This window comes from Bos grunniens, chromosome 23, assembly GCF_055505025.1.
Source record: "Bos grunniens cultivar Pamir isolate PY7600 chromosome 23, Bosgru_T2T1.0, whole genome shotgun sequence".
Lineage (NCBI taxonomy): Eukaryota > Metazoa > Chordata > Mammalia > Artiodactyla > Bovidae > Bos > Bos grunniens.
Genome location: NC_141187.1, coordinates 20824548 through 20844460, shown reverse-complemented (window position 1 = coordinate 20844460; position 19913 = coordinate 20824548). Strand labels below are relative to the sequence as shown.

At 43.0% G+C, this 19913-nt stretch overlaps 1 protein-coding gene across 3 annotated transcripts in view; it reads left to right on the top strand.

The window, feature by feature from the left end:
- The window catches only part of RCAN2 (regulator of calcineurin 2), a 284585-nt gene that overhangs the window by 164132 nt on the left and 100540 nt on the right, over positions 1-19913 (top strand). The window contains exon 1 of one of the 3 annotated variants that reach the window (XM_086371978.1): positions 16853-17313. The exons of the other annotated variants lie outside the window; for them this stretch is intronic. Coding sequence (XP_086228104.1) covers positions 17227-17313 — 87 coding nt within the window. The 5' untranslated portion in view covers positions 16853-17226. Of the gene's footprint in view, positions 1-16852; positions 17314-19913 lie in introns of those variants that run through there. 3 annotated transcript variants of the gene reach the window in all.

Below are 19913 nucleotides of genomic sequence, written 5' to 3'. Positions count from 1 at the left end.
CTAGTTCCCTAACCAGGGATCAAACTCAAGACCCCTGCATTGGGAGCACGGAGTCTTAACTACTGGACCACCAAGGAAGTCCCTGACCTAGCTTTTGAGTTACCAAAACCTCTCCTTGAAAAGGGAGGGAAAATAAAAGAAATACAGGTTGTGAAGGAAGACTTACTTTTTCAGATGCCTTCCTTCTTAGGCTGGCCCTAGAGTGGTTAGAAATACAGAGCAAGTCATTTGATGTTCTTACCTGCCGTTTTTAAGCAGATGGAATCTTCTTAAAGTACAGGCATTAGCAGCCTGTAGCTTGCCAAAATCCAATGATGTAATCATAATGTCCTTCTAGTTATTCCTAATCTATGTTTCTTACACATAATCCTGATGATTTATTTATTTGAAATCTCATTGATCATAATCAGCATGTATGACTAACTCGGCTATTTTTAAAAGTTATGAATTTTTACCAGGAAACCTTTTCTGATCTCATTCATTTGATCTTCTCTGCTTTTTAGCTCTTCTCAAACTCCATTTATTCTCTTGGTTTCTGTCTTGACATAGACTAACCATGATAGATCAAATAACAATAGGATTACCTGCTCATTTGCTAATTTAAGACATTCAAATTCAATTTAAAATGAAAGATCTTCTACATTTCAGGACTAAATCATCTTACTTCTGGTCGTGTCCCCATTTGGTATTTGATTCTGTATGAAATTGGATTTTGCGTTCTCAGTGCATACTTCAACATGGACAGGTACACGCACACATGCGGTATTAGTTAAAGTAATGCTGCCTTCTCTAGCCAATATGCTCTCAAGTCTTAGGGGCTTACAGAAAGGGAGGTTTGTAAACCCCATTGGCAGTGTGATGGGGAAGAGGGTGAAGGAAATAGGAGTGTGATCCATGCAGTCATTCAGACACCTAAGCTAATAAAGACTCCATCATCTTCAACTCCAAAGATCAAATTGAAGAAAAGAAATGAGTTCAGCTGGAGGTTCTTATGGGCCAGGCCTGTAAGTGGCATTCATTCTGTTCCCATTCCATTGGCTAGAACTCAGGCAGACTGGAAATCATAACCCCAATTGGGAAACCACTTTCCAGAAATGGCTCTGTATTGTGGAAGGAACACAAGGCTCAGTGGACTTTCAGCCATCTCTCCATATACACGTAAGTATGTCTGAGGCTTCTGGTCTTCCCAGTAGTGCTAATGGTAAAGGACCCACCTGACAATGCAGAAGACTTAAGAGACACGGGTGCAATCCCTGGGTTAGGAAGATCCCCTCGAGGAGGAAATGGCAACCCACATCATTATTATTGCCTGGAGAATCCCATGGACAGAGGAGCCTGGTATCTACAGTCCACAGGGTTGCAAAGAGTCAGACATGACTAAAGCGACTTAGTACATATCATATATGTCTGAGGCTTCGTGGCTATGCGTCTTATCAGTTCTTCCAGTTTACATTGCTAGAACTCTCAAAACTTGATGAGTAGGGTGGTGGGGTAGGAAACTTTATGCTAAGCACCAAAGACTAAAGCTGACGGAGCCGCTACTCATATAGATGACTCAAAAATAACCCATTCATGAAAAGAAGTGGGGGTGGCCTCAGCTCGTCTTGTCTCTTATTCATACATTCTTTGATTCACTGATCAGACATCGTCTTGATTGCATGCATTATGCCTGGCAACGTGCTAAGTGCTGAGGACACTATAAAACATTTAAACCCTACAGGGAGATAAGAGCTATAATGGATTTATGTGCATTATGTATGTGGAAGTAATATGCATTATTTTAGTGGAGAAAGCTTGCCTTCCACTAAGGTGGTGCTAGAAATTCCCGCCGCAAGGTCTCAGAAGACTATTTGCCCATTAGATTTCCAACATTCCCTTACTAGAATCTCTTGCATATTTGCTGCCCCTGGTTCCAACTTTAAGTGCCACTCTCATGGCTTCCTAGGTGGCATTAGTGGTAAAGAACCTGCCTGCCAGTGTAGAAGACTTAAGAGACATGGGCTTCAATCCATAGGTCAGGAAGATCTCCCGGAGAAGGAAATGGCAACCTGCTTCAGTATGCTTGCCTGGAGAATCCCATGGGCAGAAGAGCCTGGTGGGCTACAGTCCATAGCATGCAGAGGCGGGCATGACTGAAGTGACTTAGCCCACAACACACACTTATGGAGAAGGGGACGACAGAGGATGAGATGGTTGGATGGCATCACTAACTCGATGGACATGAGTTTGAGTAAGCTCCAGGAGTTGGTGATGGACAGGAAAACCTGGCTTGCTGCAGTCCATGGAGTCGCAAAGAGTCAGACACGACTGAGAGACTGAACTGACTGACACAGTCATAGAGAGAATATAATTTTTCTTAGTAGAAAATTTCCCCTGGCCACAGATTTTCTGCAGGATGAATTCAGTGGCAGTAAAATTAGAGACAGGAAGAGCCAAGAAGCTACCGTTGTAGCCTCCACTGGGTCATTATTCCTATGGAATAAAGTTTAAATTCCTACCAATAACTCACAAAGCTCTTCATGGTCAGGCCCCTGCCTAGCAGTCCTGCTGCATTTTCCATGGCTCCCCACCTTTAATCCCCAACTCCATCTGCAATTTCATGTTCAGCAATACTGGGCCACTCACGCTCTTACCTTACCACGTCAGCCCAAGCCCCTACCTATACTTAAAATGTCACCTCCCTACTTGTCTGCCTGTCTGGATAACTAGAAAACTGCTTATTTTTCAAAGTTTAGCAAAACGTTCCTTCCTCAGGGAAAGCTTTTCTAATGCCTGTTCCATATGGCAAACTTATACTTGTCCTGTACTCATACTATACCTTGTATCAACATCATTTGTAGCAAATACATCACGTCATCATATCATGCATCAACTGAGGGGTGATGAAACAGTAAATATGACATTTCGAACAGAGGTAGGTATCAGACCAATATGTGGATTTTCAAAGCAGGAGTCTGGAAACTACTTAGATCACTCTGAAGTCTGAAAGGAGGGATTGATAGGGAGAAGCAAGTGGAGATGGCAAGGTGGTTCTCTGAGCAGGTTTTCTTAACAGAACTCCATCCTGGGACTCCTGCTGTTACCTCAAGAGGGAGAGTTAGAGGGTGGCAGCTCCCTCATCTGAAGTCTAATCAGGGGGAGGAGGGTCCCATGGGACAGTTCAGAGACCTGAAAATGTGGTTCCTGATGAGTGACTCCCACCTTAGAGTCATCTGTTATGCTAGGGCTGTGTGTGTGTGAGAGAGAGAGAGAGAGCGCTAGGACTTTTTTGATTGTTAGTGACAGAAACAATATCTGAATTAGTTTGGGGAAAACAGGGAGGCATTGGCTGGGATAATATTAGGATATGGAACATCACCAAGGGAAGACCTGACTGAGGAGATCCATGGAAGGACAGGTGCCCTGGGCCTCGGGAACAACTGCAAACCATGATTTCAATGCTTCCAAGACTTCCTCCACTTTTTCTTTCAGTTTCTTGTCTGAAAGTGGCTTTATGGTGAAAAGAGCATGGTTAGATACAGTCCTGAGCTTCTGTCACTGAAGGGGAATTGCTACCAGGCTTATGGGTATACCCCTAGGACAAAAAGACCTGGGGGAGAATCTTAAATTTTTCCTAGTGATTATTGTGATTCTGAAGCTGCTGTGTATTGCAGTATGGAATAAAGCACATGAGTAATTGTATTACTGGTAAGAAATAAGATATTTGATGTGGAAGAGAGAGGATACAGATGTGAGATTAAAAAATTCTGGATTTGATTTTGAATTATCAGTCTGAACTCATGATGCATGTCATCTTTAAAACATATTATTGACATGAATTTGAGCAAAGTCCAGGAGATAGGGAAGGACAGGGAAGCCTGGCATGCTGCAGTCCATGGCGTAGCAAAGAGTTGGATACAACTTAGCAACTGAATAGCAACAACAACAACAACAAATTCAACTACACTTCAATTAAAAAATAAATTTAAAAAAGTTTAAAAGTAAGACCTTATTATTTTAAAAAAATAAATAAAACACATTATATATGTTCTAGCTCAGGCCACTAAGAACTCTTGTAAATAATAACCAACTCAGTGCAAAGAACATCTCAAAGTCTACAGATTATGATCTTGAAATATGTTGAAATACTAAATTAAACTGAGAAAGAAATGGCTGATTCCTTATCTAGGGCAGGAAATGGACAGGATGAGTCTGGAACATCTTGTCCTGCCAGATGGTGAGGTAACCCTCAAAGACGACGGAGATTGTGTCAAAAGGACACAGGAGCCAACCTGATTATATCCTCACCAGCAATTTAAGCATCAGTAAGATAAAATGCAAACAGTTGACTCATTGGAAAAGACTCTGATGTTGGGAGGGATTGGGGGCAGGAGGAAAAGGGGATGACAGAGGATGAGATGGCTGGATGGCATCACCGACTCAATGGACGTGAGTTTGAGTGAACTCTGGGAGATGGTGATGGACAGGGAGGCCTGGCGTGCTGCGATTCATGGGGTCACAAAAAGACGGACACGACTGAGCGACTGAACTGAACTGAACTGAAGATAAAATGACAGTGAATTTAAACCCATCAAGTCTGTTTAGTTTATGAGTTCATGATGATGCTTAATAAAGTAAAAATTGTTCAGTGGTCTTCTTTGAAGGATAATGGGAAACAAGTCATTAAAAAACAAAGAGCTAGTTAATAAAGGAAAAGCATCAAGTGTGTATTTTGTCTGTCTTACAAAACACAAACTCAGGATAACTTCATGGTGGATAGGAAGTGGTTCCTTGTAACAGAAGTATTCCATGAATAAATGAAGTGAAAGTGTTCCTCATTCAGTGTGTCCAACCCTTTGGGACCTCGAGGACTGTAGCCCACCAGGCTCCTCAGTCCATGGGATTCTCTAGGCAAGACTACTGGAGTGGGTAGCTATTTCCTTCTCCAGGGAATCTTCCCGACCCAGGGATTGAACCTGGGCCTCCACATTGCAGGCAGATTCTTTATCATCTGAGCCACCAGGGAAGCCCTGAGGGGATATCATCATTCTGCAACTTCTAATAAAAGAGTGAATCTAGGCGTTGAGCATAAAAGACTACTAATTCCACAAAAAGAGATGGTCAGGCATTACCTATCCACTAATTACAATAATTACCTACCCACTAAGTACACAACACTATCCATGAAGGAGTCTTGCCAACCCAAATCTACCAAGCCTCAGGATCTAATTAGTAGGACCAACAGGTAAAAGGGGATTTGATTTAGGTCATACCTGAATGGTCTAGTGGTTTTCCCTACTTTCTTCAATTTAAGTCTGAATTTGCCAATAAGGAGTTCATGATCTGAGCCACAGTCAGCTCCCAATCTTGTTTTTGCTGACTGTATAGAGCTTCTCCATCTTTGGCTGCAAAGAATATAATCAATCTGATTTTGGTGTTGACCATCTGGTGATGTCCATGTGTAGAGTCTTCTCTTGTGTTGTTGGAAGAGGGTGTTTGCTATGACCAGTGCATTCTCTTGGCAAAACTCTATTAGTCTTTGCCCTGCTTCATTCCATACTCCAAGGCCAAATATGCTGATTACCCCAGGGGTTTCTTGACTTCCTACTTTTGCATTCCAGTCCCCTGTAATGAAAAGGGTATCTTTTTTGGGTGTTAGTTCAAAAAGGTCTTGTAGGTCTTCATAGAACTGTTCAACTTCAGCTTCTTCAGCATTACTGGTTGGGGCATAGGCTTGGATTACCATGATATTGAATGGTTTTCCTTGGAAATGAATAGAGATCATTCTGTCGTTTTTGAGATTGGATCCAAGTACTGCATTTCAGACTCTTTTGTTGACCATGATGGCTACTCCGTTTCTTCTAAGGGATTCCTGCCCACAGTAGCACATATAATGGTCATCTGAGTTAAATTCACCCATTCCAGTCCATTTTAGTTTGCTGATTCCTAGAATGTCAACGTTCACTCTTGCCATCTCCTGTTTGACCACTTCCAATTTGCCTTGATTCATGGACCTGACATCTGAGGTTCCTATGCAATATCGTTCTTTACAGCATCAGACCTTGCTTCTATCACCAGTCACATTCACAGCTGGGTATTGTTTTTGCTTTGGCTCCATCCCTTCATTCTTTCTGGAGTTATTTCTTCACTGATCTCCAGTAGCATATTGGGCACCTACTGACCTGGGGAGTTCCTCTTTCAGTATCCTATCATTTTGCCTTTTCATACTGTTCATGGGGTTCTCAAGGCAAGAATACTGAAGTGGTTTGCCATTCCCTTCTCCAATGGACCACATTCTGTCACATCATGAACTCCTTATTGCCAAATTCAGACTTAAATTGAAGAAAGTAGGGAAAACCACTAGACCATTCAGGTATGACCCAAATCAAATCCCTTATGATTATACAGTGGAAGTGAGAAATAGATTTAAGGGACTAGGTCTGATAGAGTGCCTGATGAACTATGGACAGAGATTCATGACATTGTACATGAGACAGGGATCAAGACCATCCCCATGGAAAAGAAATGCAAAAAAGCAAAATGGCTGTCTGAGGAGGCCTTACAAATAACTGTGAAAAGAAGAGAAGCTAAAGGTGAAGAAGAAAAGGAAAGATATACCCATTTGAATGCAGAGTTCCAAAGAATAGCAAGGAGAGATAAGAAAGCCTCCTCAGCAATCAATGCAAAGAAATAGAGGAAAACAACAGAATGGGAAAGACTAGAGATCTCTTCAAGAAAATTAGAGATTTCAAGGGAACATTTCATGCAAAGATGGGCTCGATAAAGGACAGAAATGATATGGACCTAACAGAAGCAGAAGATGTAGCAAGAATACACAGGAGAACTGTACAAAAAAGAGCTTCACAACACAGATAATCACAATGGTGTGATCACTCACCTAGAGCCAGACATCTGGAATGTGAAGTCAAGTGGGTCTTAGAAAGCATCACTACAAACAAAGCTAGTGGAGGTGATGGAATTCCAGTGGAGCTATTCCAAATCCTGAAAGATGATGCTGTGAAAGTGCTGCACTCAATATGCCAGCAAATTTGGAAAACTCAGCAGTGGCCACAGGACTGGAAAAGGTCAGTTTTCATTCCAATCCCAAAGAAAGGCAATGCCAAAGAATGCTCAAACTACCGCACAATTGCACTCATCTCACACGCTAGTAAAGTAATGCTCAAAATTCTCCAAGCCAGGCTTCAGCAATACGTGAACCGTGAACTTCCAGATGTTCAAGCTGGTTTTAGAAAAGACAGAGGAACCAGAGATCAAATTGCCCCTGAATCATGGAAAAAGCAAGAGAGTTCCAGAAAAGCATCTATTTCTGCTTTATTGACTATGCCAAAGCCTTTGACTGTGTGGATCACAATAAACTGTGGAAAATTCTGAAAGAGATGGGAATACCAGACCACCTGACCTGCCTCTTGAGAAACCTATGTGCAGGTCAGGAAGCAACAGTTAGAACTGGACATGGAACAACAGACTGGTTCCAAATAGGAAAAGGAGTACATCAAGGCTGTATATTGTCACCTTGCTTATTCAATTTATATGCAGAGTACATCATGAGAAACGCTGAGCTGGAAGAAGCACAAGCTGGAATCAAGAAGCCGGGAGAAATATCAATAACCTCAGATATGCAGACGACACCACTCTTATGGCAGAAAGTGAAGAGGAACTAAAAAGCCTCTTGATGAAAGTAAAAGAGGAGAGTGAAAAAGTTGGTTTAAATTCAGAAAACTAAGATCATGGCATCTGGTCCTATCACATCATGGGAAATAGATGGGGAAACAGTGGAAACAGTGTCAGACTTTATTGGGGGGGCTCCAAAATCACTGCAGATGGTGACTGCAGCCATGAAATTAAAAGATGCTTACTCCTTGGAAGGAAAGTTATGACCAACCTAGATAGCATATTAAAAAGCAGAGATATTACTTTGCCAACAAAGGTCCGTCTAGTCAAGGCTATGGTTTTTCCAGTGGTCATGTATGGATGTGAGAGTTGGAATGTGAAGAAGGCTGAGTGCCAAAGAATTGATGCTTTTGAACTGTGGTGTTGGAGAAGACTCTTGTGAGTCCCTTGGACTGCAAGGAGATCCAACCAGTCCATCCTAAAGGAGACTAGTCCTGGGTGTTCATTGGAAGGACTGATGCTGAGGCTGAAACTCCAGTACTTTGGCCACTTCATGCGAAGAGTTGACTCATTGGAAAAGACCCTGTTGCTGGAGGTATTGGGGGCAGGAGGAGAAGGGAACGACAGAGGATGAGATGGCTGGATGGCATCACTGACTTGATGCACATGAGTTTGGGTGAACTCCGGGAGTTGGTGATGGACAGGAAGGCCTGGCGTGCTGCGATTCATGGGGTCGCAAAGAGTTGGACACGACTGAGCGACTGACCTGAACTGAGGGCCAAGTGCATAGGCACTCAGTCTTGTCAGATTTTTGGGGACCCCATGGACTGTAGTTTGCCAGGCTCCTCTTTCCATGGAACTATCCCCAAGAATACTGGAATGGATTGCCATTTCCTTCTCCAGGGGATCTCCCTGACTCAGGGATCAAACCAATGTCTCCTGAGTCTCCTGCATTGCAGGCAGATTCTTTACGCACTGCCCCATCGGGAATTTAAGTAACGGAAATGTTAGATAAAGGAAGGACCGAAGGAAGGGACAGCAGGACAGGACCAGGGAGTGCATGGAGAGGGACCAGGAGGGAAGAGAACATTTGTAGTACCGTGAGAGAAATGTGAACCCTAGTAGGACATTTTATGGTACTAAGGAACTAGTCTTGCTTTCAGGAGTGTGTGTGATAAGTATTGTGATTTCAAAAGACAAGCCCTTGTCTTTTAGAGATAGACAATGACATTTTTACAGATGAAATGATATGACGTCAGAATAACAGAGAGTGTCAGCTCTCAGGGACAAGGAACACTGGTGCTCAGACTTGAACTTGCACCAGAATTACTTAGTTCAGAGGTCTTGTTAAAATATAGATACTGGTCCAACCTACCCAATCTTGGATGTGGCTCAAGAATTTCTCTTTCCTCACACGGAACTCTGCTCAATATTATGTGGCAGCCTGGAAGGGAGGAGAGTCTGTGGGAGAATGGATACGTGCATATGTATGGCTGGGTCCCCTTTGATATTCATCTGAAGTATCACAATATTGTTAATTGGCTGTATTGTTGTTGATTTAGTCGCTAAGTCATGGCTGACTCTTTTGCAACTCTTTTGCCTTCGACTGTAGTTCTCCAGGTTCCTTTGTCTCTGGGATTTTCCAGGCAAGAATACTGGAGTGGGTTGCCGTTTCCTCCTCTAGGGATCTTCCTGACCCAGGGATCAAACCTGAGTGTCCTGCATTGGCAGGCTGATTCTTTACCACAGAGCCCCCAAGGAAGCCCGAAGGAACTCTAAGGTCAAAGAAATCCAGATTCTAATCCAGGCAATCCATGATCAGCTATCCCTCAATACAAATAAAAAGTTAAAAAAAAAAAAAGAATTTGCCTTTCTAACAAATTCCCAGGTGCTGTTGATACTCTTGGTCTGGGGAACCACACTCTGCCAGGAAGGAAGGTGGGTCCCAAGCTATTGTTGTGCTTGGGTGGTGGGTATATGAAAGCTCATTATAGTGTTCTCTCAACTTTTGAATACATCTGAGTTTTCAACAATAAACATTGAAAGCAAACTCAAGTGATCCAGAAGGATACACAGAGGGAGCAAAGCCTCTGACAGCCCATAGTTGTAATGGGAATATCTGTGCTCATGAGCAAATAAGATTTAGCTGCTGGTTTGGGGATTGGAAGGTCCCCATTTCTTCCTGCCCACTTGGGGCTCAGTGCCTCAACTCGCTGTCAATCCATGTATCCTCCTGTGACGACCTTCCTAACTCCAGGTCCGGAGACATCCCTATGTGTCTGAGTCCTTGCCTTTTAAGATTAATTTATTTCTTTATTCACTCACACTTCAGACACTACCGAGAGTACCTAAGTGTCAGGAACTTTTCCTAGCCTCTGAGAATACGGCAGAGAACAGAAGAAACAAAACCCTCTGTTTTTGTGGAGATTACTTTGTAGTTGGGGTTGTAGAGAACAAGTCAAGAATTAAGTGGATACTTACAGACAGTGAAAAGTGCTATGAATAAAATTAGAAAGAAGATGCCGGATAGCGTTTGAGTCTGTGTGTGTGCATGTGCACGCACACACAGACACACATATTTTTATTTAGGTGATCAGGGAAGACTTCTCCAAGGAGATGACCTCTGAGCTGAGATGAGCCTGATAAGAAGGAGCCAGCCATGCAGAGATCTGGATTTTTTTTTTTTTTTTTTGACAAAAGCAATAGCAAGTGCAAAGTCCCTGAGATCAGAAAGAGCTTGGCATTTGTTTTGTTTTGTTTTTGGAATCCAAAGAAGACCAGTTAATCTAGGATTTGGAGAGGAAAGGGAGAAATGATGGGCTGAGATGGGAGAGCAGACAAGAGCCAGGGTTCGTAGGACCTTGTAGCCATAGCCCAGTGCTTATATGCAGGCTGCCAGTCATCTCCCAGCCATCAAAAATACCTTCTATCTAGAGAAATGGGGCACGATTTTAACAGGGAAGTGTCCTAGGGATTCTGATCTATAGGAAAGTGTTTTGTGTAAGCAGTTGAATAGTATAATATAGCCAATTTGTTGAACCAACCTATTAAAAATCCAATAATTTTATTTCAAAATCACTACTTGCTCTTGATGCCTGTAATTTCACTCTAAAAACACTATTTACTCAGTATAAAATTTGGTCTCCTATAATAGTGAGCTGGCCAAAAAGTTCATTCATTTTCTTTTTGTAGCAACCTATGGAAAAACCTGAATGAACATTTTGGCCAACCTAATACTACCCATCATACAGATTCCTCTATGACAGGTAATACTATAAGTTACCAGTCACTTCATGCTAATAGAAATGAATTGAGAAATGTGTCCTTGAAAAGATATTTTAAAAGAAGAATGTGTAAAGTTAGTGGACTCAGGAGTACAGGAGTCTCCAGGAAAGAAACGAACTGAAAAGGAGAAACTGAAGCTGTGTTTCTATCTATTTAAAAAAATGTATTTTTTATTTATGTTTATTTTTGGCTGTGCTGGGTCTTGGTTGCTGCACAGGCTTTTCTCTAGTTGCAGAGAACAGGAGCTTCTCATTTGGTGGCTTCTCTCGGTGCAGAGTACAGGCTCTAGGGTGTGTGGGCTTCTTCAGTTTTGACTCCTGAGCTCTAGAGCACACACTCAGCAGCTGTGTTCCATGGCCTTAGTTGTTCCATGGTATGTGAAATCTTCCCGGACCAGGGATCGAACCCGTGCCCCCTGCATTGACAGGCAAAATATTTTACCACCAGGCTACCAGGGAAGCCTCTAAAATACCTATTTTACAATTTGAGGTGAGACTTTATTTCCCAGAGAGACTAATGTCCTCCTGCCAAGATGTGTCAGAGCAAGGCTCTTTCTCTTAAATAACACATTTAACCTTTATGTGCATGCTCAGTCGCTCAGCTGTGTCTGACTCTTTGTGACCCTGTGGACTGTAGCCTGCCAAGCTCCTCTGTCCATAGGATTTTTCCAGGCAAGAATACTGAAAGAAATTGCCATTTAGTCCTCCAGGGGATCTTCCCAACTCAGGGATTGAGCTGATGTTCCTCTTGCATCTCCTGCTTTGGCAGGTGGATTCTTTACCACTGAGCTACCAGGAAAGCCCCGAGTAACCTCTTTGTAGCTCTTCCTTAAACAGAAAGTGTGAAATAATTCACAAAACCCTATAAGAGAACAGAGAGATGGTTATAATGGGTCGTCCCTACTGCCTTGTTGCTCTTTGATCAGCTGTGGACCTGTGTGCTAGACTTAACTTCTGAATTGTAGGCCTCTCTTGTTGTGGAGCATGGATTCCAGGGCACACGGGCTTCGGTAGTTGCAGCACATGGCTTCAGTAGTTGCGGTGCATGGGCTTAGTTGCTCTGCAATATGTGGGATCTTCCTGGACCAGAGATGGAGTTGGTGTCCCCTGTGTTGCAAGGTGGACTCTTAACTGTTGGACCACCAGGGGAATCCCTGTATTTTTCCTTTGCTCTGGATATTTCTAGTCTGCACCCCCTGCCTGGCGGGGGGGCTCTCCTCACCCCTTCTTTGTCTGATAGACCTTTACCTATGTTTGAAGATCAGAGAAGAAGTCAAGTCCTGCTGCTTGAGGCTCATCTGCCCCGGGTCCCTTCAGCGTCCATTGCTCTTTCTCCAGTGCTCCCACCAAGTGCCATCTGCACGTCCTTTGCCACCGCCACCATTGCTGTGTTGTGGACGTGTTTGTCCCCATGTCTTATCTTCTCCCCTGGATTTTAAACCCCTTGAGGATAGTGAATTTTACTTATTCATCATTTTAGAGGTATATCATCACTTTATCCATCAGAGCACCTGGTAGAGCTCTGTACATAGTCATCACTCAGAAACTGTTAGTTGAATTATCTGTTGACATAATTTCATACTCCCCACAGTGTCCTAGACAACACAGTAAGTACTGTACACACACACACACACACACACACAGAGTTTCACCAGTCTAAATATTTCTATTGGTGAGCTGATTTCATTAATCACATGGATCACAGCCTTGTCTAACTCAATGAAATTATGAGACATGCCGTGTAGGGCCACCCAAGATGGATGGGTCATGGTGGAGAATTCTGACAGAATGTGGTCCACTGGAGAAGGTAATGGCAAACCACTTCAGTATTCTTGCCTTGAGAAGCCCATAAACAGCATGAAAAGACAAAAAGATAGGACACTGAAAGAGGAACTCCCCAGGTGAGTAGGTGTCCAATATGCTACTGGAGATCAGTGGAGAAATAACTCCAGAAAGAATGAAGAGACAGACCCAAAACAAAAACAACACCTGTGGGTGTGACTGGTGATGGAAGTAAAGTTCAATGCTATAAAGAGCAATATTGAATAGGGACCTAGAATGTTAGGTCCATGAATCAAGGCAAATTGGAAGTGGTCAAACAGGAGATGGAAAGTGTAAACATCAACATTTTTGGAATCCGTGAACTGAAATGGACTGCAATGGGCGAATTTAACTCAGATGACCATTATATCTACTACTGTGGGCAAGAATCCCTTAGAAGAAATGGAATACCCATCATAATCAACAAAAGAGTCTGAAATGCAGTACATGGATGCAATCTCAAAAACGACAGAATAATCTCTGTCCGTTTCCAAGGCAAACATTCAATATCACAGTAATCCAAGTCTATGCCCCAACCAGTAATGATGAAGAAACTGACGTTGAACAGTTCTATGAAAATCTACAAGACCTTCTAGAACTAACACCCCCAAAAGATGTCCTTTTCATTATAGGGGACTGGAATACAAAAGTAGGAAGTCAAGAGATACCTGGAGTAATAGGCAAATCTGGCCTTGGGGTACAAAACGAAGCAGGTCAAAGGCTAACAGAGTTTGCCAAGAGAACACATTGGTCATAACAAACACCCTCTTCCAACAACACAAGAGACATGGACATCACCAGATGGTCAACACCAAAATCAGATTGATTATATTCTTTGCAGCCAAAGATGGAGAAGCTCTATACAGTCAGCAAAAACAAGATTGGAAGCTGACTGTGGCCCAGATCATGAACTCCTTATTGCCAAATTCAGACTTAAATTGAAGAAAGTAGGGAAATCTACTAGGCCATTCAGGTATGACCTAAATCAAATCCCTTATGATTATACAGTGGAAGTGACAAATAGGTTCAAGGGATTAGATCTGATAGAGTGCCTGAAGAACTATGGATGGAGGTACGTGACATTGTACAGGAGGCAGTGATCAAGACCATCCCCAAGAAAAAGAAATGCAAAAAGGCAAAATGATTGTCTGAGGAGGACTTACAAATAGCTGAGAAAAGAAGAGAAGCTAAAGGTGAAGAAGAAAAGGAAAGATATACCCATTTGAATGCAGAGTTCCAAAGAATAGCAAGGAGAGAGATAAGAAAGCCTTCCTCAGTGATCAGTGCAAGGAAATAGAGGAAAATAATAGAATGGGAAAGACTACAGATCTCTTCAAGAAAATTAGTGATACCAAAGGAACATTTCATGCAAATATGGGCACAATTAAGGACATAAATGGTATGAAAAACTAAGATATTAGTTGGTATGAAAAACTAAGAAGATATTAAGAAGAGGTGGCAAGAATACACAGAAGATCTTCATGACCCAGATAACCACGGCAGTGTGATCACTCACCAAGAGCCAGACGTCCTGGAATGTGAAGTCCAGTGATGCTTAGGAAGCATCATTATGAAGAAAGCTAGTGGAGGTGATGGAATTCCAGTTGAGTTATTTCAAAGATGAAAAGATGATGATGTGCTAAAAGATGATGCTGTGAAAGTGCTGCACTCAATATGCCAGCAAATTTGGAAAGCTCTGCAGTGGCCACAGGACTGGAAAAGATCAGTTTTCATTCCAATCCCAAAGAAAGGCAATGCCAAAGATTGTTCAAACTACAGCACAATTGCCCTCATCTCACATGCTAGCAAAATAATGCTCAAAATTCTCCAAGCCAGGCTTCAATACTATGTGAACTGTGAACTTCCAGACGTTCAAGCTGGATTTAGAAAAGGCAGAGGAACCAGAGATCAAATTGCCAACATCCATTGGATCATCAAAAAAGCAAGAGAGTTCCAGAAAAACTTCTACTTCTGCTTTATTGACTATGCCGAAGCCTTTGACTGTGTGGATCACAACAAACTGTGGAAAATTCTGAAAGAAATGGGAATACCAGACCACCTGACCTGCCTCCTGAGAAATCTGTATGCAGGTCAAGCAGCTACAGTTAAAACTGGACATGGAACAACAGACTGGTTCCAAATCGGGAAAGGAGTATGTCAAGGCTATATATTGTCACCCTGCTTATTTAACTTATATGCAGAGTACATCATGTGAAATGCCAGGCTGGATGAAGCACAAGCTGGAATCAAGATTGCTGGGAGAAATATCGGTAACCTCAGATATGCAGATGACACCACCCTTAAGGCAGAAAGTGAAGAACTAACGAGCCTCTTGATGAAAGTGAAAGAAGAGAGTGAAGAAGTTGGTTTAAAACAACATTCAGAAAACGAAGATTATGACATCCGGCCCCATCACTTCATAGCAAATAGATGGGGAAACAATGGAAACAGTGAGAGACTATTTTCTTGGGCTCCAAAATCACTGCAGATGGTGACTGCAGCCATGAAATTAAAAGACGCTTGCTCCTTGGAAGAAAAGCTATGATCAACTTGACAGCATATTAAAAAGCAGAGCCATTACTTTACCAACAATGGTCCATCTAGTCAAAGGTATGGTTTTTCCAGTAGTCATGTATGGATGTGAGAGTTGGACTATAAAAAAAGCTGAGTACCGAAGAATTGATGCTTTTGAACTGTGGTGTTGGAGAAGACTCTTGAGAGTCCCTTGGACTGCAAGGGGATCTAACCAGTCAATCCTAAAGGAAATCAGTCCTGGATATTCATTGGAAGGACTGATGTTGAAATTGAAACTCCAGTACTTTGGCCACCTGATGCAAAGAACTGACTCAGTGGAAAAGACCCTGATGCTGGGAAAGATTGAAGGTAGAAGAAGGGGATGACAGAGGATGAGATGGTTGGATGGCATCACTGTCTCAATGGACATGAATTTGAGCAAGCTCCGGGAGTTGGTGATGGACTGGGAAGCCTGGTGTGCTGCAGTCCATGGGATCGCAGAGTCGGACACGACTGAGCAACTTAACTGAACTGAGCTGAACTGATTAGACTGTCTTTCCCTTTCATTAGAGTCACATGTAACCCAAAATGAGGATCAACCAGAAAACTTGTATGCCTTCAGTCTAAAAGGTCACCTTTCTCATCTGCCTGCAAAATTTGACCACTTTTTCCAGCCTTGGGTTAGAAAGGCACCAATCTGTTGCAAATCGTGACCTCTGATAGCCACAGAAGACGCACCTGCATTCTACTGGGCATAGATCCTGCCAGAATGTCAGTTCATTCTACCGGTATTTTTATAACCAATGATAAAATGAAAACGATTCAGGTTTTTTTTTTTTTTTTCCTTTGCTCACTTCTGCTGTGAAGGCTGTTCCCATTTGGTTTGTTCATACATTAAACAATTACTGCCTTCTCATGCCAGCCACTCAGCTAAAGTCTCAAGATATAAAGATGAATTATCCCCAGCCCTGCCCTTCAGGGGTTCACAATCAGGAAAAGAGACTGAAAAGGCCACTGGACAAGTTCAAAGTCTTGGGTGAAATCAAGCCCTGAGGTTCTGACAACGGCCCACGTCAGTGTGTTTGCCTGTTAGACTCTGCCATCTGTCCCTGCGTGAGACGTTTGCTGGAACTCCTTCCCACTGGCCGCTTTGGGTTTGAATGACCTTGGCGACAGCCTGAAATCCAGAGCTTCGAGGGGTGCTTTTAGAGTTCCTGGTCTGCACTTATGTGCTTCAAATAGACATTCACAAACCTCTAATTATCTCCTCTTACCAGGCTGCCTAAATGACTGATGCCCAGCTCTCTCAGTCACTCCAAGAATGGATTTCTATTTAGCCCATGCCCGCCCGAGATGCATTAGGGTGCCCAGAACATGTGTGTCCGCTCCGAGAGGCACAGGGCAATTAACAGAAGCCAAGCAATTTGCAAAATGCCTCAACTTCCTGCTCCTTTCTGAGGCAAAGAAATTGTCACACCTTAACCTCAGCAGGCTCATAGGCAGCATAATTCCCCCACCCACCCCCAACCCAAACAGAGTCTCTGGTGTCAGATGTCCGCCCCCCTCTCATGCCCCACCCTGGCTTTTTGCAAACATAAGCACTCGGCTGAAACAACAGCTATGACTCAGTTCCTAGCGAGCTACTGCCTGAATTGATTTAGTCTGAGTTCAGATTTAGCACATAATCATGTTCAATTTGCTCCACTGCACTGCCTAGAGATAAAAGGCTGGGGGAAAAAAAATAGCTCCAGCTTGTGTCAGTCTTTGTGGTGATGTCATTGCCATCAGAGAGCCGGCCGCTCTTACTCTGCCGCGCTGCCTGAGCCGCGGCGGGCTGTGTGTGTGCGCACAGCCGAGTGGGTTCAGGTGCCCGGCTCGGCCATCCCCAGGGCAGGGCAGCGCCCGGCCAGCCCCGGCACCATCTACCTGGAAGGTTCTTCCCAGCCTGCAGGACTCGGAGGCTGCCTAACTCTTTCTTGTCAATTCCGGAGGGGGAATGCCAGCCCCTAGCATGGACTGTGATGTTTCCACTCTGGTTGCCTGCGTGGTGGATGTGGAGGTCTTTACCAACCAGGAGGTTAAGGTACGCACCTGCAATCTTCTGTTTCATTGTTGCTGTTTGCCGAAGCTGCCAGCAGCCTTGTTAGCTTAAGGGAACAGGACTTTGATTCATAGTTCTCAGCTCAGGATCTGTGCTAGAAATGCATGGGGTGAGTGCCTGGCTCTGTTAATTAGAATAAGTTAGAAGAGAGACCAGCACATTCATTTTGCGTGTGATAAGGTTTGAAAAATCATTGTCTGTGTATTCTTGCCTTTCCTATTAGGTGATCCCCCGTCAATCCTTTTCACAGTAGACATGTTTTCATAGTCTCCGTGTCAATAAGAATTTGCTAGTCCTTAGTGTTTTGAGGGGTTTCAAATCAATGACTCAATGAAGAAAGCGCATATAATAATGATCGCACCCAGGACACCCCGATCATGGGACCTTAACCTCTTCATGGAATGTCCTTTACATAGGCCATGATGTGCAAACTGAACAAAAGCTCTTCTAAAGACAGCAGTTTCAATCCCCAGCTCTCAGAAAATCAAAGTTGGAAAAGAGCTGTCTAAATTTCCTTTGTCAGGCAGAAGAAGCAAGTCATTTCCCCTGAACAGTTTTCCATAAAGAAAGTTCAGGCATAAATAAATTTCACATCTCGAGATGTAGTATCCTAGGGCGCTGGTCCTCACTGAGTAGACGTCTGCAGCAGTTGTCTGATTGTCATGGGTAATTGTCTCCTGATGACACACGTTCTCTTTCCTTTTGCCCCTTTGCTTTTGTGTTCTGAAAAAGGTGCCATGCTTGCGAAATGGGAATTTTGATTTCTCCTCTCATATTGAAAATAAGATCTAGCAGAAGCTTCTTATTTAAGCAGTTCACACACACAACAAAAAGGACACTTGCTCATTGTGTCTCAGGGGGAAGGAAAGGGGAATCACACTGCATGATCGTTTCCCACCCTCCCTTAGTCTTGACTTAAAGGAAGACCCGGAATTCTTTGTTTTGGGGTGTGCAAGAGGACTCCCTGGTGCTTCCCAGGTGGGAATGTGTGTGTCCACTAGCATAATGGATGGCTCTGTCATTCAAGATTACGGTTTTGAACACTCTTTTGAACTGGATTCAAGAATCTGGTTTGTTGTTTCTGCATATTTTAAATGTGTGGCCCTGTGTTTACCAATTCTTATGGCAGTACTATGAAGTGTCCACCACCTGTCATACTGAGGTTCAGAAAATTAGAAGGGAATGGTTGGGTGCTGCCTACGGCTGGTCCACAGTGCAAACATGCGTGTAGAGACAGTCTGGCTGGTCATACCTGCTGTATACACTCCAGAAGAGAGCAGTCCACAAAGCCCCTCCAGTTTAAAACCTGTTTAAAGTATGGGTAACTGGGTAAAAGCCGTCTCTGAACACCGGGCTGGAATACAATTGTGTGTACCTAAAGTAAAACTTTACAATGCCCTTCTGTTCTTAACAGTTCTCGTTTAATTGCATGCTTGTCCTGTGAAAATATAGACTTTTTTGGTCCACGAAATAATGTTGAGAAAATATTTCTCAAAGAACTGCTGTCTGCCAGGCACTGTGCTCATAGAGGAAGAGAGTTTAAAATACGCTTATATGACGTAGGTATTTGTAATATAGACATAGAAAGAACCATTTGCCCAATATTTATCTTTTTAAGCATTATTCCATATTTTATTTATTTTTTATTGAAATATAGTTGATTTGCAATGTTTCAGGTGGGCAGCAAACTGATTCAGTTATATGTTTATATATATATGTGTGTGTGTTAGTCACTTAGTCATGTCCGATTTTTTGCAATCCCATGGACTGTAACCTGCCAGGCTCCTCTGTCCATGGAATTCTCCAGGCAAGAATACTAGAGTGGGTAGTCATTCTCTCCTCCAGAAGATCTTCTAGACCCAGGGATTGAACCCAGGTCTCCTGCATTGCAGGCAGATTCTTCACCCTCTGAGCCCTTAGGGAAGCCTCTCTCTCTATATATATATATATTCTTTTTTCAGATTCTTTTTGATTATAGGTTATTACAAGATGTTGAATACAGTTTCCTGTGCTATACACCAGGTTCTTGCCCTTTATCTAGTTTATATATAGGAGTGGGTCTGTTAATTCCGAACTTCTAATTTATACTCCCAGCCCCTTTCCTCTCTGGTAACCATAAGTTTGTTTTCTATGTCCGTGAGTCTATTTCTGTTTTGTAAATAAGTTCATTTGTATCATTTTTTACAGCTTCTACATATAAGTGATATCAAATGGTGTTTGTCTTTCTCTGACTTACTTCACTTAGTATGATCATCCCTAGTTCCATCCATGTTGTTGCAAACAAGCCCAATATTTCTTAAAGGCAGAGTATTTTGTGGAATTCAGGGGACACAAAATTCTTACAGCTGGTTGTACTGGAGTGGTTGGGATGGCGCCATAGTGCATCCCAAGTTAAGCGTGGTACTTAACTGGAAGATGGGTAGATTTTGATACAGGAAAAGGGAGGGCGCGGAGATGGGGAGGCAGCTCATTTTACAGACAGGTGAGTCAATGCATTTAACTGCAGCAGGATCTCTGTGAGAGACTAGAGGGGAAACGGGGAGGAGGGGCGGGGTGATGAAGCCTCTCACATTTTCCATCAG